The sequence below is a fragment of the Phalacrocorax carbo genome, chromosome 6, assembly GCF_963921805.1.
Source record: "Phalacrocorax carbo chromosome 6, bPhaCar2.1, whole genome shotgun sequence".
Lineage (NCBI taxonomy): Eukaryota > Metazoa > Chordata > Aves > Suliformes > Phalacrocoracidae > Phalacrocorax > Phalacrocorax carbo.
The window spans coordinates 24,041,833-24,066,163 of record NC_087518.1 but is presented as its reverse complement, the minus strand read 5'-3'; the positions used below and the strand labels follow the sequence as shown (position 1 = coordinate 24,066,163).

Here is a 24,331-nt window from a genome sequence, read left to right as displayed (position 1 = left end):
TTTTTTTCTCCACAGAAGGATGAGAAGCATAATGTAGCTGTCCACTTTACGGATCAGGAATATTTAAAAGGCACAGGCATCCTATTTTCAACCTCTGCTAGGAAATTTTTAAATTGATTAGCCCAGTGCAGACAGTAGAAACCAATCTTAGATCCCTCCCTTTCTATTAATGCAAAAGCTGTGGCACTCAGCAGGGAGGCAGCCGCAGGGACAAGGCAGCGCTGCCATCCGAGGCCATTGACAGATCCAGTGCTGTGGCAGTGCTGGCAGGTGTGAGGCAGATGCTGGATGGCACAGAGCATCCTCTGGACAGGGGCTGCAGGGCTTGGGCACTGCTTGGGCACACCAGAGTAGCTAAAACTTGGGCTTAAAAGGAAAAAAAAAACCCACCTGACCGTAATGAAATATTTTTCTACTGAAAAGAGAGGCCTTGATGTAAGTCACGCTGTGAGGACACATCATGCCAGTTACTTATTCAGGCTTCAGGTTCCATGGTGCTCTGGCTGCTGGCATCTGACCTCCCCTATTACCAGCTCATGAAGTGCAGACCAAGCCTGAAAGGTTTTTACTTTACTAGGCACAACGTTATTAAAGATTTATCAACAGCAGCATGGCAGAAAGCTTTTCCTTGCAACCACAGTGTGTAGTGCTCCAAAATACAAAGGGCAGGACAGGATTCACCTGAAATGCTCTTTTACGCCAAAACAGCTATGCTGCATTAAAGAGAGCGATACTGCTGCACACCTGTCTCATCTCCAGCCACTGGTTTCTTCTGCATTTGGCATTAATAATGTCCCTATGAAGTAGACAAGTTGAAGCTCTAATGAAAATTACCCCCTCCTCCAAATCCTACAGTTTTGTAGCTTAATTGAGCTGTTTTTTTCATGCACATCAAAACCTTGGTGATGTTCATGGAGAAAAGCTCTACATTGGTCCCTTCTCCTGGCACCAGGTACCAGACCTCTGCTGAAAGGGAGAGGGTCTGGGTACCACATGCTTGCTCAGCATGGACACAAGCATGTCCTCCCAGTAGTAAAGCTGTTCCTATCCCTCTTCCCTGAAAGAGCCACACACCAGGCAGTAGGAAACGGGGGGAGGTACTCCTATTCCAACTCATCAGGCAGAGATCCTCCAAAGGAGGGCAAAGGATCAACAATTATCTCAACAGGAGACAATCTTCCATTGACACTGACAACCCAACTCCTGTTTAATGGTGTTTCATGTGCTATGGGAAGGTGCCAAGTCTCTGGCTCTTGGTCCCCACAGAAAGTGCAGCAGCTGGGGGTGCAATCCAGGCTGCAGGTCAGCGACTCCCCTGAAGCTTCTCCTGCTACAGGAACACGTTGCTTTGGTAGGATCCTTAACATTGCCCTGGCACCTGGGCGAGCAGGTCCCCCTTTGAAGTTTACTCAAAAGAACAGGTCAGTGACAAATTTGTCTCTGTGATTCTTCTTACCTGAAGTCTCTTTTTGGGTGGTCAAAGTAACACTTAAAATCACTCTTATACCAAAGACACTTTATACCAAGAAGAGGTAGGCCTCCACAGAAGTCTTGATGGGCAATGATTTGCTGGACTACCAAAATTGCACAAAGTCAAGGCTTAACGAAAAGACACCCAGTCTTTGCACCGATGCACCGTCTTTAACTTCAGATCACTAAACAAGTTAAGCAGAAAAACTGCAAAGAATTTTGAAAGCAGATCAAAATGTTAAAAATCTTGCCACAAATACCCATCACAGAGCAGAGATGAGGAGGGAGTCAATCGGCAGACAGCAGCCATGGGAGGGCAACACGTTGCAGTATACTTCTGCAAGGAAGTGCAAAGCATTAACTACAAAAAACCAGCAGCATTTTTGTCTCAGTACAGATTTTATTTCAATTTAATTGCCAGCTTCACCCCATTAAAAAAAAAACCAAACAAATTCCATTAATTTCTACAAAATTCAAGAAGATATACGTTGGGAGATATGTTTACAAAACACAGGACCTGTGAAGTACAGCAAACTGCATGTATAGCAACGCTGATTACACAGCTACAGCATAGCATCTGTCTGGAATAATGCTTGCACCTACAGAACAGCACTGACAAGCATTCACAACTGCAAATTTTGACCAAATATGTTTTCAATTTATTACAGTATGAGAAAAAAAAATCACAAGTGAGAGAAACAAGAGTAACTTTGCCTCAGCAGCTTTGAAAACTCCAGCCAGCAGCTATGAAGTAGCCCTGTATGTCCCAGAATGAATCATCACTTTATTCCAGCTCTGGCTCACAGGCACATCCTACTTCACTGAAGTACTTTAAATAGCAGCCTGTCTTTAAATGGAATTGTGCAAATTCATTGTATGATCTGTCACTGACTCCCAGTGCTCTCTGCATGTAGACAGCCACATCACTCAGCCTTAACTATTTACATGGCTTGGGCCAGCTGCCTGTGAACTCTGCTTAGGGGGTTAGCACAGCGGCTGACTCTTGTCCTTCAATCTCGATGGTCCCGACATTACCACCAAGACAATCAGAGGCAGTTCAGCTTTACTTTAAATCAAAATCCCATCCATAAGAAAAAAAAACAGGGATGAAGATGAGTTTTGGCTAGGAATCAGGAGTCCTCCAAGCTGACGAGCGTGGAGCTCAGCCCCCTTTCCCTTCCCTTGGGATTCATGCACAAATTGCACAGCAGTGAAGGGCAATAGTCCCTGGTGGGAGCTGCAGCAAGTCCATGTGTGAGGCACTTGCTGCAGAGCACAGCATAAGCTGGCAGGGGAGCCAACTGCTTGATAACCTGCATGCTCCCACCCTCCAGAGATGACAGCTTCTCCTTGCTCATCTTTCTCAAGAGTCACAATCAGCCCTCCAGGAGAGCATTGCTCGCGCAATAGCTGTTTGGCTCCTCAGCCCATAATGCCACTGAAGGCACAACACTGCTTATGCTGTAGGGAAAAGCAAGCATTTTACTTCTTCAGTGAGAATTGCACAAGGTGGGAGGTGGTATGTTGAAAACATGGCTGCTTTTTATTAGCTCCTATACATTTGCTGTCTGCAGCACAAGAACTACAGCGTTCACAAGAATGGCCTCTACCCTCTACACATATAACCACCTACTGAATTTTACACAGCCAGGACAACTTCCCTGCACGTAAAGTAAAGTACATTCCTAAATACCAGTTCAGTTTCAGCAGCAAACGTCCACCTATTCTTGACTTGACAGGGAAGCTGGAATTCTGCATCTAGACAGGCTCATCCAAGACCCTACCTGATTTGTTTCCAAGTAACACTGCTCGCTAGCAGGACCTGACTCCCATGCAGGTACATACTGGGCTTCCTCCAGGAGCTGAAGATGGAATTATCACTTCATCTGCTGTCTGCATGTGCTGCATAGATGCGCTTATGGATGACTCTATTAAACGTTGATATTTGCTCCTGAAAGAAAAATCTTCCAAGAAAACTAACGTCTCCCAACCTATGTACACACCCATTTTATCGCTAGCCTCACTTTTACATTTTAAATTAAAAGCTTGCACTAATAAAGGAACAGATTATTTTCTATTCTTTCATGTCAGGTCCTTTAACTAACAACACTGGGATGAACCAAGACTCATTTTTCCTCTCTCCTCCCAGCCCTAACCCTGAGGATAGCTCATCCAGGATTTCTGTCCCCACCCAGGCATCTTCATCTCAAACAACCCCAGACAGGGAAGAAAAATAGCCATAGCCTTTAGCAAGATTTCCCATTCCCTATGGTTTTCAAAGCTCAAGAGAGCAGGTTTGAGGAGTTGGGGGGACCATGTCCTACAGCACAGCCAGTGTGCTCCTGGGGCAGTTTTATTGCCCTGAGACAGCTCCTGGCACTACAAGGCATCCTTGAACCAGTAAGGATAGCAGAATCTCACCTTCAGACTAAACAAGGTACTGGTAACTTCTGTCAGTTTCAGTAACCGCTCACAATTTGCAACCTGTTATTCAAAGGGTAACATGGTAGATAATCTGAACAGAAAGAATCTACCTAGGGCCTCTATTTCTGCTTTAAAATGAGATGGGACTGTTGTGATTACTTTGAATAATGCTTTTTTTTGTGTGTGTAAAGTGGAACAGCATTTCTGTGATGAGGCTTCAAAGTTGCCTTCAGGGCAAAGATTTAAAACCCCTTTAGATTTCAGAGGTATTTTTTCTAGTCCCTCAAAACAGGGCTGCTATAGAAGGTAAGCAGCAGTGGGGAAAGGAACATTTAATTTCAAATGTCATAAATGTTAGACCTGGTTTGCTGGAAAAAAAAAACCCATCCTGTTGTCACAAGGTAAGGCAGAGAGAAAACAACAGAATTAAAGCATTTCCCAAGATGGAAGGTAGCACAACAGCAGATTGTTGAGTAACAAGGGCAGCAGAGCCTTGCAGTTTGCCAGTTCTGTAGGAAATGCACTCAGCTCCGTCACTGTTTTCTCCGTAATAAGAGTCCCCACGGAGATTACATTGAAGAGACACAAGAGCTGGTGGGGTGGGGGCAGAGGCAAAGTAGTCTAAATAAACTGCTCTGCTGGGTGTTATTTTGTTTGTGTGGCATTTGCCTCATTCCACATTTTACACTGCAGCAATCAGGCTATTCAGTGTCTATAATATCCCCTGGCCCACTGCTGATCTTGGGGTATGTCTGTCTGTCTGCACAGAAAACGCTTCTGTTGAGTGCTGAACAGTTACACCAGGGGAGCTGTTACCAAAACACTGGCTCTGCAGTCAGAGGAGCACTGCAGCTGTGTAAAAATAGCCAAGCAGGCTTCAACATGGCTGGTGGAGGGACTGTTAGCAGTATAAACCCAGCAACTGGGAGCTCACTTTCCCCAAGTCAGAACACCAAACCAACTCGCTTGTGCTGACTTGCAGCATGGTTGCAGTGTTATCCCTGTAGCCTGTTTGATTTCACTTGGGTATTTCAAGATGAGCTGTGCTCACACCAGCTATGACCATGAAGATGTGCTGTCTGTTCTTGAGATTTGACCTAATGAAGACCGTGGCTACCTCTGCATGGGGCTGGCTCGTGTCCCAGCCATGCTCCAATGCCACAGGTAAAAACATGTTATCAGAAGAGTAAAGTCAGGATCCTCTGAGCCCTTTTTTACTTTTCAAGATGTTTCTCATCTGACCTGTACTCAATTCCTCCTGTGGACTATATGCTTGTTACTATACCAGGTGAATGTTGTCATGGAAGGAATTACAGTTATTACAAGATTATTTACTTTGGAGAAGACAACATTTTTATAGCATGTATAAAGTTCAAAGCTAGAAGACGATTTTCAGTCTGTTTTGACAAAACCACTCTAAATGACTTAATTTTGCATGAGATCCTCCAGTGCATGGTAAATTGTGATGCAGCTGCAACTTTTACCCAGGTGACATTTCATTTGATCTGGAAATCTCTTCATTCAGTCAGTGAATGAAGAGCCACAAAGCATCATTTTCACCAAGTACAGAGACATGGTCTTCCCCCAAGCTCCTTATGCTCTTAAGCAGGTAATTGAAGAACTATCCACTGAAAATGTAATTTCTCACAGCCAGTTTAGAACTACTGCACCTCCCACCTGGAAGAGGAAAGCCATTTGTACTGAGCTAGGCAGGAGCAAGGCTAAGTTCATAAAGCTAAAAAACCCCAAGCTGCTTCACTTGCAGCCCTGACTCACTCCACTTCCCTCAAGAATTTTAGTCTTACAATAGTTTCTGCAAGTTTTTCAGGTTTCAACTCACAGAAGAAAAACATAACATCATCACATGATGTTATGAACAACCTCAGGCTCTTCAAGTAAATATACGTATTTTTGGCCATAAAAAAGCCCTGTGTCATGGCACTTCAACCCCTGCAAAATACCTTGGATTACTTCAGTTTCTTAGATATACACACTGCAAAACACTTCACTGGAAAAGGAAAAGCTAAATAAATCTGAAAAGTTTTCTTGGAAGTTTCAAGAACTTCAGATAAGACATTCCAGACCCTGGGACACCCTGCAGGCTGGGAACCAGTCTGCACCAGCTCCAGCACATTCAAACCACGTCCAACAGCTGAATGTGAACATGAACAAGGCAGGCTGGGATGAGGCACAAACAGGAGAATTAGAAAACATGGCAAGTACTAGGCATACACAAAGGTAACAGGCACTGATAAACTTCACAGGTGCCAGTGCCCACCTGAGCTCAGGCACTAAGTATAAACGTACTAGACAACACAGACAATCCTGTCCTGAGATAGAGATCCATTTCTTAGTAAGGCTTTGAGTGCATGTGTTTTTTAAGGGCTTTTCTTAAATTATTACAAAAGACAGGCTAGCATTCTTTAAACAGTTGTGATCCTTCATTCCAGTATAAAACACATATGCAAACATGGCTTAAGATCCATGATCACTTAGGATATAATTTTAAAGTTTGTATTAAAAATATTTTTTTCCAAATGATAAATATTTTAAAATAAGCATTTACAAAAATAAATGGTCCATTCCCATAAGGAAGGACATATATAGCTGAAATTCTGAATACATCTTGAGGCAACACAATTATTGATGAAGCTAGTCAATAAAATCTTTGGTATAAGAGTATAGTACATTAATATTCATGCACTGTTGTCCTCCCATGGCAGGTATACTGTACAGACAAGTGAAGAGGCAGCTTTTCCTTAATTTCTTGATATGTCTTCCAAATACAACATACAAATATTTCTAACATGTCTTCGTATGATAATAGGAGAAAAGCCCAAGACTCTCCTGGCTCTTCCTATGACTTTCGTATCTAAAAGAGAATGGAGATGGTAGAAAAAACAGAAAGTGAACATATTTAAGTTTCATTCTAGCTAGTAAGCAGCATCTACAAAAAATTTAAAAAAAGAATAAAAAAATTACTCTAGAGAAAATCCCATTTCCTTCAATATTGTACACATCACCTGCCAAGACAGGATAACGGTGAATCTGTTAGGATTCATTGCTGCAAAGTCAGACAAAGAAAGACAAGATTACTGAGTTTGGTAAGGTGGCAGCTTTACCCCTGAGCACAGCACCGTATGGCCCAAGTGTGGACCACCACATCCAGGTCCGGTGGCCCTGTTACACATAGGGCATTGAGATACTGCACAGGTACAAGAGCGAGCCTCAAAAACTGCAAAAAAAAGGTCTTGGAACAAAAGACTTGGGAGAGATTAGTTGGTAATTTTAGCAAAAATAAAGACGGAGAGCTGACTTGAGGCACAAGGACCTCCACAGGGAGAAAATATGAAATGTTGGCTGGCACAGAACAAGGGGCTAAGGGATTCTGCAATCTGGTACAGAAAAGCTTAACAAAAATGATAGGCTGGTGCTGAAACCAGTTCAAACTGAGAATAAGACACACACTTCAAATGCTATGGACAATTAACTGGGATCAAGGGAAGTGATGGATACCCTGGTTTTGGGGTGGGTTTTTTTTGTATCAGTCCCTGAATGCTTTTCTGAAAATGTTTCTATTATATGCTGCTCACTCAACATGATGAAAGGAAGTGACGGCAGCTAAGGAAACACATGGGTTAACCTTGAAGGTCTAATTGTTCCCTTTTAGCCTTAAACCCTGACTCCATGGACAGCCCAGCTGAGGGACTCTGATCTGGGAGTGAAGGATAACACAGCCCAGACTCCCACATACTCTGAAATGTCCATGAACTGGTGCTACTGTAGCCTACAGCTCTGGAAAAAAACCAAACCAAAACAAAAAAAACCAGTAAAGAACAATGCCCAACTGTAACTGCTGTGACTGGGGTATGAGGAGCAGAAGGCACTAAACTAAAATGGAGTTTGGATTCTGCTACCCATCTACCACATGAAGACTCAAGAGAAAGTGACACCTCTGATTCCACAAATCTGTCCCCATGAAACTCCCCCACTAGCACTGACTCACTCCTTTGCTGTAGCTGATCCATGTGGACACATCAATACATTTTCTACTAAAAGCTGCTGCTGTCATAGCAATGTTGGACAACTGGAAGATAGGAGACTGCAAAGAGGAGCAAGAATTGGGTGGGAGTGTTGATCTGCTTGAGGGTAAGAAGGCTCTGCAGAGGGATCTGGACAGGCTGGATCGATGGGCTGAGGTCAACTATATGATGTTTAACAAGTCCGAGTGCTGTGTCCTGCAATTTGGTCACAACAACCCCATGCAACGCTACAGGCCTGGGGAGGAGTGGCTGGAAAACTGCCCAGGAGGAGAAGGACCCTGGGAGTGTTGGTTGACAGCTGCCTGAACATGAGCCGACAGTATGCCCAGGTGGCCAAGGTGGCCAACAGCATCCTGGCTTGTATCAGGAATAGTGTGGCCTGCAGGAGCAGGGAAGTGATCATGCCCCTATACTCCAAACTGGCAAGGCCACACCTTGAATACTGTGTTCAGTTTTGGGCCTCTCAGTACAAGGAGGACATTGAGTTGCTAGAGCATGACTAAAGGAGGGCAACAAAACTGGTGAAGGGTCTGGACAGCAAGTCTTATGAGAAACAGATGAGAGAGCTGTTGTTTTTTAGCCTGGAGAAGAAGAGACTGAGGGAGACCTCACTGCTCTCTACAACTACCTGAAGGGAGGTTGTAGTGTTCACAGAATCACAGGTTGGAAGGGACCTCAGGGATCATCTAGTCCAACCTTTCTAGGAAGAGCAGTCTAGACAAGATGGCCCAGCACCCTGTCCAGATGACTCTTAAAGGTATCCAACGTGGCAGAGTCAACCACTTCCCTGGGGATATTATTCCAATGGTTGACTGTCCTCACTGTGAAAAATTTTCCTCTGGTGTCCTATTGGTATCTCCCCAAGAGCAACTTGTGTCCATTCCCCCTTGTCCTCTCCATGTGACTCTGTGTAAAAAGGGAGTCTTTGTAGCTACCCCTTAAGTACTAGTACATGGTGATGAGAGCCCCTCTAAGCCTCCTTTTCTGGAGGCTGAACAAACCCAGTTCTCCCAGCCTATCCTCATATGGCAGGCTTCCCAGTCCTTTGATCATCTTGGTGGCCCTTCTCTGGACCCCTTCCAGCCTGTCCACATCCTTTTTGTATAGCGGGGACCAGAACTGTACACAGTACTCCAGGTGTGGCCTGACAAGTGCTGAGTGGAGTGGGATAATGACTTCTTTCTCTCTGCTGGCGATGCCCTTTTTGATGCAACCCAGCATCCTGTTGGCCTTTTTGGCCACAGCAGCACACTGTTCGCTCATGTTGAGCTTTCTGTCCACCAGGACCCCCAGGTCCCTTTCCACAGAGCTGCTCTCCAGCCAGGTGGATCCCAGTCTGTGCTGCACTCCCAGATTATGTTTTCCCAGGTGCATGACCTTACACTTCTCCTTGTTGAACTTCATAAGGTTCTTGCTGGCCAACTCTTCCAGCCTATCCAGATCTCCCTGCAGAGCAGCTCTCCCTTCCGAAGTGTCTACTTCCCCACTCAACTTGGTGTCATCAGCAAACTTCATCAGGCTACACTTGATGCCGTTATCCAGATCACTTATAAAGATATTGAATAACGTTGGGCCCAATATTGATCCCTGGGGGACTCCACTAGTGACCGGTTGCCACTTGGAAAAGGAGCCATTTATCACTATGCTTTGGGTGCAGCCTATCAGCCAGTTCCCCACCCACTGCACAGACCACTTGTCTAGGCCATAACGCATCAATTTCTCCAAGAGGAGACTGTGGGGGACCGTATCAAAGGCCTTGGAGAAGTCCAGGTAAACAATGTCCACTGCCCACCCCATGTCAACCAGGCAAGTCACTTCGTCATAGAAGGCCACCAGGTTTGTCAAGCACGATCTGCCTTTAGTGAAGCCACGTTGGCTTTTCCCAATCACATGCTTCAATTGACTTGTGATGGCCCCCAGGAGGATTCGTTCAATAACTTTTCCAGGGACTGAAGTAAGGCTGATGGGCCTATAGTTACCCGGATTCTCCCTCGAGCCCTTCTTGTAGGTAGGGGTAAGATTTGCCTTCCTCCAGTCCTCTGGGACATCCCCTGTTCTCCATGACTTCTCGAAGATTGTGGAGAGTGGCCTTGCAGTGATGTCAGCAAGCTCTCTCAACACCCTCGGGTGGATGGCGTCAGGGCCCATTGATTTGTAGGGTCAAGCTCCTGTAGTAATTCACTTATTAACTCTTCCTTCACTGATGGTGTGTCAGTGTTAGGATCAACCGGCAATTTTGTTCCCAAAGCCTGGGACCCAACAATGTTGGTAAAGAGAGAGGTGAAGAAGGTGTTGAGGACCTCTGCCTTTTCAGCATCATTGGTGTTTGACTCTCCTTTTCTGTTTAACAGTGGGCCTATGTTTTCCTTCTTTTTCTGCTTATGGTTGACATGTCTGTAGAAACCTTTCTTGTTGGTCTCTTCTCCCAGGTTACTAGTGTAGGATGAGAGGAAATGGCCTCAAGCTGCACCAGGGGAGGTTTAGGTTGGGTATTAGGAAAAATTTCTTCACTGGAAGAGTGGTCAGGCATTGGAACAGGCTGCCCAGAGAGGTGGTGGAGTCACCATCCCTGAGGGTGTTCAAAAACCATGTAGACGTGGCACTTCAGGGCATGGTTTAGGAGGTGTGGTGGTGTTGGGTTGAATGTTGGACTTGATGATCTTAGAGGTCTTTTCCAACCTTAACAAGTCTATGATTCTATAAACTCTGTTCTGCTGGCTGCTGCGAAGCAGGCAACTTTCAGCTGACAGGGAGAGCTAACACCCAGAGCCAGCAACAGGGTGAATGGTTGTAGCTGCTCAGGCTCAGCAAATTGAGCCAGCGACCTCCAGCCCTGGCACTGGTCATGCTTCAACCAGTTCAAGTAATGGGAAAGCCAGAAGGTTTGGGTCTGTCTCATGACTGCTGGGAATCATGACTCATTGCTATAGCAACAGAAGGTTACATGACTACCGTGTTTAAAAAGAGCCCCTATTTGTGACATCCTCTGGAGGCAAACTATCCATTATTTCTATCTCAGCATGTCTGAAGTGCAATTTGCATCCTAACCTCATTAACGAATGATGACACCTTGACCCACTCTTAAGCAAGCTGTGTTAGATTAAGAGGCATGCTGCTCTTCCATCCCATCCTAAAGTAAGGCAACCAAGAAAAAAAAAAACCACTGGAGTAGCTTACCTGAGTTACAGCAATACCAAAATAATGCAAATCCTGCAGCAACACTAAAACAAGCGAGGAAAAACACTGGAGCTAAATAAAATGGAAAAGGAAACATATTAAGACAGAACACAGCATTGGAAGTTTAGCTCAGTTCATAAATCATCAATTGCTATTAATATGCATAATTAAGTGCATCCAAATGAAGCTAACACATTCACAGTTATGTATGCTTTGTAGCTAATGTACTATGAAGCATATTTACTATACTGTAATTAATTTTTACTACAGTTGCTTTGACATCATTCACTGTTCCCCTCTGTCCATCTAGCTATATCCCATAAAACTTAAGCAAAAGCTTCCTTAGATGTTTTCTCACTCTAAACCTTTGTGCAAAACCCCCTTTAAACACTACAGCAAAATACTAACCAGACTACTGAGACCTCACCACGCAGTGTAGCGTTTTACTGTATAAACAGCCCCACTGGGCCAATGCACTGCCTGTGGGTAAGAGTACATCATATGAGACTGCAGTCCCTTAGAAGCAGACTTCTAGGGTTTTGTATTATCCTCACAGATGTTCCACAAATTCCACTGTCATGACCAGAGCAAGTATTCTTGTTCCCGTTTAGAACTCTGCTGAAAGCTAAAATGCAGAGCCACATGCACACTAAAACAAACCACCCACCGGAGGAATTTCCTTCATATATCTGCCTGGAATTACATGCATTTTAATGCTGATGATCAGTATTGATGTTCAATAAAACCGTTTCTAATTCATACTTATCCACAGACGAAAGCTCATAAAGATTTATATCTGCTTCTTTATTATCTAATATGCTATTTGTATTACTACTTCACTACAAATATAGCTACAATTAAACTGCACCTGTCAATTTAAGGGCAAATGTACTGCAGAGTAACAAATTAGTGGAGCTGATCAACACAGACAGGACATTGGAGAAAGAGCAAAGTAGCAAGGACTTGGTTGCTCCTTTGGATGTAATCTCCCAGCGAGGGTGGCTAGCAGCTGGACAATCTCCAGTCTGAGGCCAGTTCTTTCATCAGCATGAGTAAGAACAGAAGTTAAATAATTTTCTTTTTTCCAAGCACTTTCACTGTTCTTCCTGAACTGTTCTGCTGCAGTCAGCAACAGAGAGCTGTGTGAATAATCTGAATAACGATTTGGTTCAAAATTCAAAGTAACAACACAGGCAAAAATATACATTGAGTTAAACTTGTGTTTCTGCCCCTCATTTCAGTTGTCTCTTGGGGAAACCTGGCCAACACATATAGCTCAGAGAAGGTGCTTTTAGCCTCTCATAATTGTATCCTAATTTCCAAATAAAACATCAGTTAAACTTAAATGATAAAATTCTTCATTATCAATTTTGAAAAATTTTCAGGTTTCTTTCAGATCTTCAATTCCTTTTCAAAATATCTTTCAGTGAATAAAGTATCTGCCTCTAATCTGGGCATTGAAGAGAGGAAGGGGAAAAAAGTTAACATGTTCTCACAAGGAAATTATATTTAAATTCACCTGTGCTCATCTTCCTTGTGAATTATGCTGGAATTAATTTTTACTACAGTCTTTGTTTTCAAATGATTTGTAGTTAAATTGGAAGCTTAAAAAAAGTGAAAAAATTTGAAAGCTATATAAAAAAAATTGATGGCCTTATGCAAAATGACAGCAGCAGCTGCTGAGTAGACCTTACTATTCAAGCACTGAAGAAATCATAGGAAACGATGAGTTTAGTTACAACAGTGTAAGTAAAAGTACCATTGCAAATATTGATTAAGCTCTACAGTATCTTGAATTTCATGGCACTGGTTTCCTCAAGAGCAGCTCAGTGCATCTTCCTCTGTTAATTCCACTTAACTTGTGACAGTAAAGACATCATAAACCAAACTATTTGTTACATGAAATGCAGGTTACATGATAAAATAAATTGCATCATAATCTGAAAAGCCATTCCATCCGGTGACACTGTATGCATTTATTTACCCCTGTCATTTAGCATATATTTCTCCTTGTCAGTGTCTATCTCTGTGGAATCTGTGGTTTCTAGAAATAAAAGCAACACATGAGAAGTTAGTACACAGCACAAGCAAATAAACGAACATAATCAGCACATGCAAAATTGTGCAAAACAACACATTTCAGAAAAATATCAAGTTTTGACACATAGTAGTAACCACTCCAAACGTTAATCATCGCTATAGTTAAATCTGGATATATGTTGATCAAAAGACAGTCTTTTGCAGTCGTTTGAATGCAACTATAAATAGCTGCAGCAACACCTCTGATGTGGTTAAGCACTAGCCACACAAGTAACATCACACTTGTTTCCCAAGCAAGGAAAGCAGGAGCTAATCCTCCCATAATGCCAGAAATTTTCATTGTAATAAATACAAACTATTTTTTAATATATGTGCTAATCTGAAAACACCCCTATAATTTAATGCATCACCATTCTTTCTGTTCTTGAGTAAATCTCTGGACATTTATGTATCTGGCAGATGAAGCACGTGGAACAAACTGCTTGATGCAGATTATTTATCCAGGTTCTGGTCTCAGTTAAAGACACGTACAGCTTCTTTGAAAGTCTGCAGGTACTACATGCTAACATTTGGCACAAATAATTTTTGCCTCTATCTTTCTGCAAATTCTAGTAGAAAAGGAGGTTGACCTTAAGACAAGGTCTTCAGTAGCCAGCAGCAATAAAGCAGTTTCTGCTTTGGACAGAAAGACATGCAGGTCTTTCAGAGGTGCCTTTGTCATACAGATATGGAGATAACATTGCAACATCAAAGAACATAGCTGTCACCATAAACATCAGAGAAATTACTTTCCTTTAATGCATCATGAATCTGCAAAACAACTTTTTTAACTAAACCTCTTTGGGGTCAAGAGGGTTTAAAAAAAAAGGAAAAAAGTGACAGCTCTAAAATTGGCTGTCAATAGGGAAGAATTTGAGACTGATTTCAGTGGATTTCCTTCTTCTATGTGACAATACGGAGCTAGGTGAGGTGCCTTGGAAAACCGCCTTGTATGCCAAGTCAGCTAAGGGGACCTGCTGCCAGCCGACACTAGACAGCAAACATGCGTCTCCCATACTAAATATATCCCTCTCGCTGGGGTGGCAGGGCATGGCATTCAAGCAGAACACAACCATCTGAAGCACTTTGCTGCAAAGCTTGAGTGTCACTGAAGCAGAAAGGATCACTGCAAAGCTTCCATGGCACACTCTGTATCAATGGTGATCTCACATAGCCTGTCTGTTCTGAAGGATGCCTTCCCTATATACTCTAGCTAAGAAATCCTCACACTTCACAGGAGAACACAGCCAAAACTCTGCACTTTTGTCAGGCTATCGCTGTGTGGGGCTGATCCGATCCTTTAGCTTTCTATCCCATGTCAGCATTCAGAGAAATAAAAACACTTCCTGAGTCACTTGGAACATCCTGTTTGGCTTCAATAGCTCTGAAGTTGCCTATGCCATGTGCCTGACCCACCCTCTAGTGGGAATTCTGAGACATTACTAAGCATTTAACTTCCAATATTATACTTGAGACAAAGAAATTTTTTTCTAGCACAAATTTTAAAGTTGTTTTAAATATGAAAAAGAAATCTTTGAAAGGATTTCCTCCATAGAAACATTTTGCATAGGTACAGCTGAATGTAATTTATTACAGAACTCGGTCCTGGCCATAGTTCAGTGTTTCTCCAGTTGTTTATAATGCTGCTTGTTTCAGTTCAATCTGCATTTAAAACAAAGTCCCCATGTTTGGGATTCCCTTTTTTCTTCACATTTACAAATTCCAGTGTCAATTCTGTAAATTTGACAAATTTAACAACTACTGCTATGAGTACAATTTGAGTTCCATAAAACCAGTACATGTTAGAGTTTGGAAGGATAATGCCTTTAATATTCAAAATGTTCAAGTTCATTTAAATGAGAAATAACATTTCATATTGAAGAGGGAGCTTTTCCTGAAGAATAAAACAGTTTGCGGTTTTAGCTTGAAATGATGCACAGATGTGTATCGACCATTCAGTCCAGAATGCAGACATTTGTTTTAGTTATAGAACTCAAGCAGCAGCAAACATACTAACACAGTTATCTCATTATTTCCTTCTCAGATCAATATTAGGGAACTGCAGAATCTCACCATGTAGTAGTGTTTTAACTCAGTTATTTAAATTATCTCATCGTTCTGAGGATGGTAACATAAGAGAGTGTACCAAGATACAGAGAATTTAATGACTTAACAATGGTTACTGGAGTCCCTTTGCATAATGCAACAGCAACAAAAAATTTTGGGGCACCATAAACAGCTCATTTTTTCTGTGAAGCACTTTTAGCATGTGTACTTGTTATGCACAGTCTGAACATGAGAAGCCTTACCCCTGCCTACTCATGGTGCTACCCAAGTCAACACTCTCAGAAGTAATCACATAAATCAGGTACAAGGACCAGCACATTTATGCTCTAGTTAAAAGTGAAAATATCATGCAGGCACCCTATGCAAATTTCCTTTCAGCTGGTTTGTCCAGGCATGACAGCAGCACAAGGCAGCATGAGAGTTCGTCCTCACAGTATCTGCACAACTTCCAATGTGAGTTTTATGGGTACAGATGAACTTGGTCATGGCTGTGCTATTCCTACTACCCAGCTGAACTCAGACCATCTATATGGGATGCAGTCAGGCCTTTGCTACCACGCACACATGTTAAGATGCATTTTCAGAAAAGGCCTGTAGAAGGTGTTATTGAACGTTAACAAAGCTTAAGCTCTTAAACCACTCTGGAAATTGTATTCTTAGTGACTACACCAAGTCTTCTTAAGTTGCTCTTCATTAATAAAGGCTGCCTGCTGCCTCCTAGTCGGCCTAGCAGAAAGTCCTGTTGCTCTTTAGCTCTACCCAAGTAAAAACAGTTGAGCCAATACTATTTGATTTAAAGGCCTGGTCCCTCTAGGGATTTCTGCAAGGTGAATATCAGATCAGAAGCACTGCTTTAAAGCTGCTGGAAGGCTGAATCAATAGGGATTCATGCTCATATGAGCTTCTCAGGCAGGGATGGGCCCAGACTTTTCCAGTTCAAGAGGGTTCAGGTATGGGGTATGGAGACCTGGGCCAGCTTTGCAGCCTCCCTGTACAAGCAAGAAAATGGTGCAGTCTTCCTCTGGTATGTATTTGTGCTGGGTAGATACAGAGCTCGTCCTTCAACATGAAAGGCAAAAGGAAGCTAGCCAATGCAGTTTCTTCAAAGGTAGTTACAATTTTACATATCCTTTTCACTCCAGAAGTAAAAAGGTCTAATTGTTTTTTTGTTTTGGGTTTTTTTTAAACCTATGGACTTTTGGTGTAATGGTTTGAATCTCACTGGAGTCATGTCTAAAATTTCCCAACACCTAACTGTGGAGTTTCTTACAAATAGAAATCAATTGACCAGTGAAGCATTAGTGCTGTTAAGATACTTTACAAGGATTTCTTAAACTGCAGTGTCTTTGCAGCTTCCTTAACTTAAATGTGGGAGCTTTCCCTCAAGCAACTCAAGTCCTTTCAGTATGTGGGATGCCTGAACGTATATCCTGTCCATTTGGAACACTGTTCTTCTCTCCAGTTTGTTAGGTAGAGGTAAAAAAAACCCAAACAAAAAACCAACCAACCAGCAAAAAAACCCCAAACACCAACACAGAGCAAGCATTATCCCAGGCTGGCAAGTCAGGCTTGATACTTTTAGTTAAAGAAAATGAGCTCCTTTGCAGTATAGAACCAAATCGCTTTGAGCCTCAGTCCTCCTCAAGTACATACATGTAGATTTGGGGGCAGCTTTACAGACATCAGTCAGGCCTGCCAGCTGCACAAAACAAGTCCTAAGTGATTAATATTGCAGTTCATCATTGCGAGGGCCTATGAATGTTTGCTTCATGTTAGACTAGACACAACTAGTCTTTATGGATTGAGGGAAAGCCAAGCTTCTGAGCCACCAGAGTTGAGGAAATAAGCAGTAATGGTTATGAAAAGAGAAACTGTACTTCATATAAGTTATATTGCTGTCTTACATGTTGCACTTAAAGGGTTTTAAAGACATCTTTCATATTTCAAAACAATCAAAGAGTTTTAGACTGCCCACACTAGTCAACAAATAACAAGAACTATGCAGTCAAATCCCCTTACAGCTTTTGGAAAATTCCAGAAGGAATTAAGGTATACCCCAAAAATTATTTAAATAACCGAAATACGTTCTTTAAGTAACCTAAACCTCATCTGAACAGGGGTTTGTAATACACTGATGAGGAAACCCACTACTCAATCAACCTACAAATCAACTTACTCAGGATTTTCCTGCTTGGCAGGTCATTATACAGCTGTTCAGCATTGATCTGTAGGGCCCTGTAAAACTCTTGACAGTGCCTGTCTCCTTTCTTTTGAAGGTGCTTTATCAGATCTGAAAGTCTGGTATGGAGTGATGCCTTTGGATTCCTGAACTGTAAGAGAAAAAACATTCATCAGAAGAGAGATTACCACAGCTGGAGATTAATTTTACATCACTTTACAGTACGCCAGGAAGTGAAGATATGGAGCTAACAGAATTGGCCAAAAAATGACAGGAACATGGGCATGCATTGCATAGCAGTCTTCAAGACACTGAGCATCAGCACTGCTTGACAGGGAGCATATTGCCTCTGCCTTCCCACATTCTTTTTCTGTCCTGATAAAGTGACAGCTACTCAGTGTTTAATGTTTTCTCTGCATTCAAACTAACATGGTACTTGCTATTCTACAATTTGATTCTGACAGCTATTGACAGAAAATATCAACAAATCTTATAATGAAATTTTATGTTTTCAAGTTGTCCCTTGGTTGCCTGGTAATGTTCACCCAAAAAGGTACTTTATACTGTTTATATTAGTCCCAATATTGAAGTGTTCATCATCCCAAGATTACGTTTCATTGCCTCCAGCACAGTTAACTGCTGCATACAAATTCTCACTGGGTATGTGTTGCACTACTCAGGCAACACAGCAAGCAGTTGCAGAAGCACTTTTTTCCCCACAGTCCAGAACATCACAAATATTGAGAGACCTTACAAAGAGAATGAAAACATATTCCTAGCCTTACAGACATCAAACCGTTTTCAGCTTATTTGGAAAATGTCCAAAGCCATTCTCAGCAAAGCACTGTATTTCAGACCAGTACAGCAGATAACATTTGCAGAACACTTAGGACCAATTCCTGTTCTAGGGGGACAGGAATGTAACATACCTTATGCAACACCCCTTATTCTGACAAAATTCCCACAAGGTCTACTGCATATAGCTGAGATTGTAAGCTTCCTAAACACTCAGCATTGACAGAAACTTGCCTGGACCTGTGAGAAAACAGTTTATTTCTGTCTGCTAAATGCAGAAGTCACAAATCATGTTTCACAGATTCTTTATGCATTTATTTTGAAGCTCTTGAGCGAATGAGATTAATTTTAATTGTGCATGTCACACTGTTTATCACAACTGAATTGCTAGACTGGCTCAGTTGATAATCTAGCACTGCTCTACACTACCAAAACACTATTCATCCCCATGGAGTTCAATTATGACAGAATTAGACCTATTTTTCCTAATGTTAAAATACCAATACACCAAAACCCTGAACTGTGTGTCAGAAACGAATTCAGCAGAGGGCAAGTACAAACTCTTATAAGTGGGATCTGGGAAGCTTTTAACTGACTTCAACTTTCACTCCATACAAGTTTAAAAGATCTTTCTCCCTAAAAAAACAGCTACCCAATTTTGAAAGCTTCATGCTAGGAAGGCTGGCCTTCCCCCATACACAACAGCACCACTGGAAGACGTTACTCACTCCATCCACTTCCCACAGCTTCCACTTACAGGTGGGACTAATGCCCCTGTTCTCTACCAATACTCAAGAGTTATTAATCACATTAATCAGCAACCAATAATGATCTTGTGGACACAGCTGGATGCAGCACAGATCATGTGACATGACACTCCACACCTACTCATGTGAGGAGGCAGGCCTGCAGGGCACTTGGCCACAGATGGGTGCAATCCTGCCCACAGAGTGGCTTCTGCACACACAGCATCAGATGTCACGACAGGGACCATGGCATTACACTGCTCCTGAAGAGAGTGCCCTCTCTCATAACCACTTGGCACAGGGAATGTGCCAGCCCTGTGACTTCTCCTCTGATATGACATCCCAGATACAACTGGTCAGCAAGGAAGAGATGAGGAAGACTGGATGCATGTGGCACCGAGAGTCAAGCCGGGAAGAAGGCAGCTGAGCTACTCACCCGCAAAAACCGCAACATTCAGAGATATAGTAAAATTCATTAAGTTACCTTTTCTGCTTCTGCATTGGTAAGAATTTGGGGGTACACTCTGTTAAGCTGAAGAATAATTTTATCAACCACTTGCTCATTCAGTCGGCTATTGCTTGTAAGAAAATACATGTCGTGTTGCAGCCGATGACAATATGACTGATCTAGGGATAAAATAATACAAAGAACAAACCACAGCAGTTAATTAACAAGCCATTTTTAAATTCTGTAAATTTCATTTCCCTAACAGAGGTTAAATAGTTAAAATAAAATTACCACCATCATGTAATTTTAGAAAGCTGAACTATCTATTAGGGAAACACAACATAGCCATGTGCTTTCAAAGACCCATCCATTAAAGTGACACACATCTGAACCCCTGGCTGGTCGCTTGTGCTGCCTCTCTCTTTCCAAAAGGAGCAGGTTCTAAATTATTTAGATGTCAAGCACTGATGGATATTTAATTAAATATAGCCCTAAGGTTGTTAAATCACTGAAGATAAACTTTCTATCATTTATGAAATCAGGTTATGGAGTTTAATGTATTTTATAATTTTTTAATGTAAATGCATATTTCATAGAGTTTCTCTCTGATATGGAACAGTAAAAGGACATAGATTTAGCTTCAAGTTATGCACATTACTGACACTGGTCTACAGCACAGGGCTGGTGTTTGCCTGATGCTTAGCACCTGAGGACTGCAGCACAGTGAGGGATGGGATGGGATGCAGAGAAGCTCACACAGCCAGGTAAAGCAGGGGACTGACTGAGCTGGAGTAATCTGGCCCTAACATCACCCAACCATCCAAGAGTTTATTGCTGCCTTGTGTCTAATGGGAGACTTCAGCAACTTATCAAGCTGAAACTGCCCAGACTGAAACAGAACTGGCACATCAGAGATAGACTGGGAGAACTGGGTTTGTTCAGCCTCCAGAAAAGGAGGCTTAGAGGGGATCTCATCACCATGTACCAGTACTTAAGGGTAGCTACAAAGAAGATGGAGACTCCCTTTTTACACAGAGTCACATGGAGAGGACAAGGGGGAATGGACACAAGTTGCTCTTGGGGAGATACCAATTGGACACCAGAGGAAAATTTTTCACAGTGAGGACAGTCAACCATTGGAATAATATCCCCAGGGAAGTGGTTGACTCGGCCACGTTGGACACCTTTACGAGTCGTCTGGACAGGGTGCTGGGCCATCTTGTCTAGACTGCTCTTCCTAGAAAGGTTGGACTGGATGATCCCTGAGGTCCCTTCCAACCTGAGATTCTGTGATCAGGAAAAGCATCTCTGCCAAAGAGCAGAGTTTTTAGGGAAGGACTTCTACCTTCACTTCACACAGGAGCGGGATGAAAGGGCATTCAAAAAGCAGTTACACTCAAATACTCATACAAACAGAACACATCCTTTTTTATTAACCCAAACCTCTGCAAATACACAAATCCAGAGTTGCTGTTGGTTTAGGCACCATTTCCAATTTGACAACAATGGATTTTGCAGGAGCATAGCTTTGCCTATAGCTGCTTGACTATACACTCTAGATTAAGATACAGGCACAGACTGTGCCCTTATCAGATTTAGAAAGGTAATTGACCGTGTCTAAAATAAGTGTTAAGATGTCAGTACAGCACTTTAGAACCAAGCACCACAGAAAACAAAAGCAGAACACCGCCACCCCCATCACATCCCCCATTTAAAGCAAATGCACAGGTTTTATGGTATTTTTGCCTATCAGAAAATACATAACCATCAGCCCTTTGTGCCCTGCAATTTAGAGAAGATAAAAGAATGAAGGAAAAGAGCCAGGAAACTTTGGCATGATGCACTGCACCTACACACAGTCCTTGCCCTTTCTATGCTATGTCCTTCTTCTGTATCTGTGTAGCACTAGCAGCATTTACAGGAAAGGGTTCAGGAAAACCTCCCAGTGTGACCATCACATGCTAATAACTTGTCCAGTGCCACTGTAACTCCTATTCAAACAAGAACACACAGCTACTGATACCACATAGAGAGTTGCAATTCTACAGGCACAACCAGATTTCAGTTACTTTTTTACTTTTTATATAAACATTGTATTATTTCTGCGTGTTTCTAATGCCTTGCTTTTCCATGGCTTGCTTTCAAGGCAGCTTTTCAGTGTACTGTCAGAAACATACTGCCCTGACACACTTGCTATACAATTCCCTTTTGTTGCAAGAAGTTCCCCATTATCTGATTCATGGCCAAGACCAAACTTCTCCTCTTCAGATCAACATACTGGCATGCACAAAAGGCTGAGGCGAGGCCCAGGAGACCGAAGTGCTGTCTGTTCATGCAAATACTTTTTGGGGAATGAAGTGCCACACTGCAGCTTCCTCTTCCTTCTTCTGCCTCAGCTACATGATTTGTAGTGATTCTCAGTGTCACCAACAACTCTGTACCTTCTGCAAACTTACAAAAAACCACATTAAACCAGGGTCTTACAGCTAGCAGAGCAGTTAAACTTCAAATAGCACTGTGACATTCAAACAATGAACCACAGCAAGTGCTAAAAGCATGACAAGGATCCAGCACAATGAGTATATAAAGTAAAAGAAAAGCAGGCTCAAAGCATCATCTCCTTCCCTTCTTGCTCTGTTGCTGCCTTGTCATTACTGATCCCCACATAGGCAGCACACAGAAGTGCATTAGCAGCAATTACACAGTGAAGTTACCTGTGACCAGCTGAAGACCACATTTAAGTCAAGATCATTTTCTGAGCAGTCAGGAGCTCTCCATGTCCTCTCAGCACTTTTCATTTACACACTCATTAAACCATAACCAGTCTTAACAAGGGCTTTTTGCTGCCAACGGAAATCTGCGTGCTGGTGCACCATACATTATGCTACAGAGCATAAGCCTCTCTCAGACTTCAGGGGTGGCTATGTTTTCTTCCCAACTAAGCCAAAAGGCAGGAGAAGTGAATGAGACAATGCTCTTGGTCTCCCTGGCTACTGCTAAACTGTACCTGCCAAGGCCAGGTCTTATGCCTGGCTCAGGCATCTGCAAGATGCTTCTTCCACACTATGGGTTGCTCCGTTTTTAAGAAGCACCCATGTAGCAGTCTGCTTCCTTCACAGTCCCACAGATGTTTCACCTGCCTGCACCTTCACCTCCTCCAAATTACTTCGGTTCAATATTTTGGATGGGGTGCAAGGTTTAAAATTTCCTTAAGAGTGGTTACCAAGCTCAACACTAGCTCAATAAAAGCAGAGCAGAAGTAACTTCCAGTATCTCACCTCCCCCTCCTGAAATTTTTCATCTCTCCTCCAACTCTGAGAAATCTCTGCCCAAACCACACAAGGAACTAACTGCATTCAGGGTTCTGGTAGACCAGAGAAGTGAAACTTCTCACCAACACCACCCATGAGTGGAGAATTGTGTGCCAGCTACTAAATTTAAAGAAAACAATCAAAAAAAGCCCCACCAATCCTGGCAGCTGGAACATAGCACCCTCTTTGGAGCAATAAGGGTATCTGGAAAGCACATGTGAGCATCTGAAGCCATCACACGGTGCTCCTAGGCCCAGTTTTCCCTAGGAGCTCCGGCAGCTTTTTTATGGCATGGACTTGCTCCCATGCACTGCCAGTCATGGCCCAGTTATGGGTGTACAAACATGACTATGCTATGAAGTTTAATAATCACTGTTCACAAGCAGTGGCTTTTTTATATTGGACACACCCATTGTTTACATTTTAAAATAACAGGAACACCAAACCAGTTTACTTCACAACTGCAGCAAGGCTACTGATGAGCTGTCAGGTCTTAAGAATTTAGGGAGTGGTTGTTTGGGGTATTTTGCATATCCACCTTTTATCTCACTGCCTCAAAGAGACAACAGCTATTGCAAGGAAAATTTAAAATCTTTATGTTAAGCAGACTTTGTTTTTAAGCAGGAGTCACCCCAGCATTAAAAGGGCAGTTGTGCTGTTAGCCAGTACTTGCCTAGAAAGTTCACAGCAGCAAAATCAGGAAAGCAGGGCTTTCCCCACAGGTGAGGCATTGCCAGGCATTTTAACACCCTCAGACTGCACAATTGCCTCTAACTCTGAATTTGTAATTTGGTATTACTGCTGTTACACCTTTTCCTCCACTAGAAGATTAAACTAACTGGACTTAATCCTGTCCACAGGCTTTGATCCCAGCCACAGGTTTGCTCAGGCAGGCAGCTGCAGCAGAGGAGTCCACAGGCTTTCACACAGCTGGAGGGTTGGCAGTGGACTGAGCTCAACCTCACTGAAGAGAGGCAGCAAATACAGCTGAGACTGGATACAAAGTCACTGAAGCTGACCTAATGGTTGCTTAAAAAACAGTCGTCATTTACCTTACTCAGAGGAAATGTAAACTTGCCAAAGAGACAGACAGGGAACTCAGGACCTGTCTTTGAAAGCTGAGAAGAAAACAGGACTAAATCTCATGTTATTGATTTATAATTACTATAATAAGCCCATGACATATCATACGCTACCGTTTTTTTCTCTTACCCAAAGTACAAAAGGCCTCTGGCATACTGCATACTCACACCACACTAACATACACAACCTGCACCTGACAGCACACAGGGAAGGAAAGGAAGTGCACATATAATGAAGAAATACCAGAGAAAAGCAAGAGATTATTGGTTATTTGCAGCCAGCAGCTCCTCAAACGGAGAACAAAATATATTACATCAGTGATGATAAATGCGCAAGCAGCAAATGACAACAACAAAGCAACACACTCATTTTTCACCTGCAGGTAAAAATCACCCCAGTTGCAACCCTTCATAAAATGACATATCTCTGTTCTTTCTTCGAAATGGGCAATTAGGTTTCTGGCAATAGCTGCAGAATGACCCAGCCATTATACTAAGTGATGGCATTTT

At 42.6% G+C, this 24,331-nt stretch overlaps 1 protein-coding gene across 4 annotated transcripts in view; it reads right to left on the bottom strand.

Annotated features, from left to right (window-relative positions):
- Nucleotides 1-1,850: 1,850 nt before the first annotated feature.
- Nucleotides 1,851-24,331, bottom strand: part of CARD19 (caspase recruitment domain family member 19) — a 28,464-nt gene continuing 5,983 nt past the window's right edge. For 2 of the 4 annotated variants that reach the window (XM_064454293.1, XM_064454294.1), the window contains exons 2-6: nucleotides 19,465-19,607; nucleotides 17,437-17,590; nucleotides 13,099-13,158; nucleotides 11,115-11,186; nucleotides 1,851-6,766 (exon numbers count right to left, since the gene is read on the bottom strand). In XM_064454293.1, the coding sequence (XP_064310363.1) occupies nucleotides 6,654-6,766; nucleotides 11,115-11,186; nucleotides 13,099-13,158; nucleotides 17,437-17,590; nucleotides 19,465-19,607 (542 nt within the window). In that variant the 3' untranslated portion in view covers nucleotides 1,851-6,653. Of the gene's footprint in view, nucleotides 6,767-11,114; nucleotides 11,187-13,098; nucleotides 13,159-17,436; nucleotides 17,591-19,464; nucleotides 19,608-21,706; nucleotides 22,884-24,331 lie in introns of those variants that run through there. The other 2 variants (XM_064454295.1, XM_064454297.1) reach the window with 2 other exon arrangements.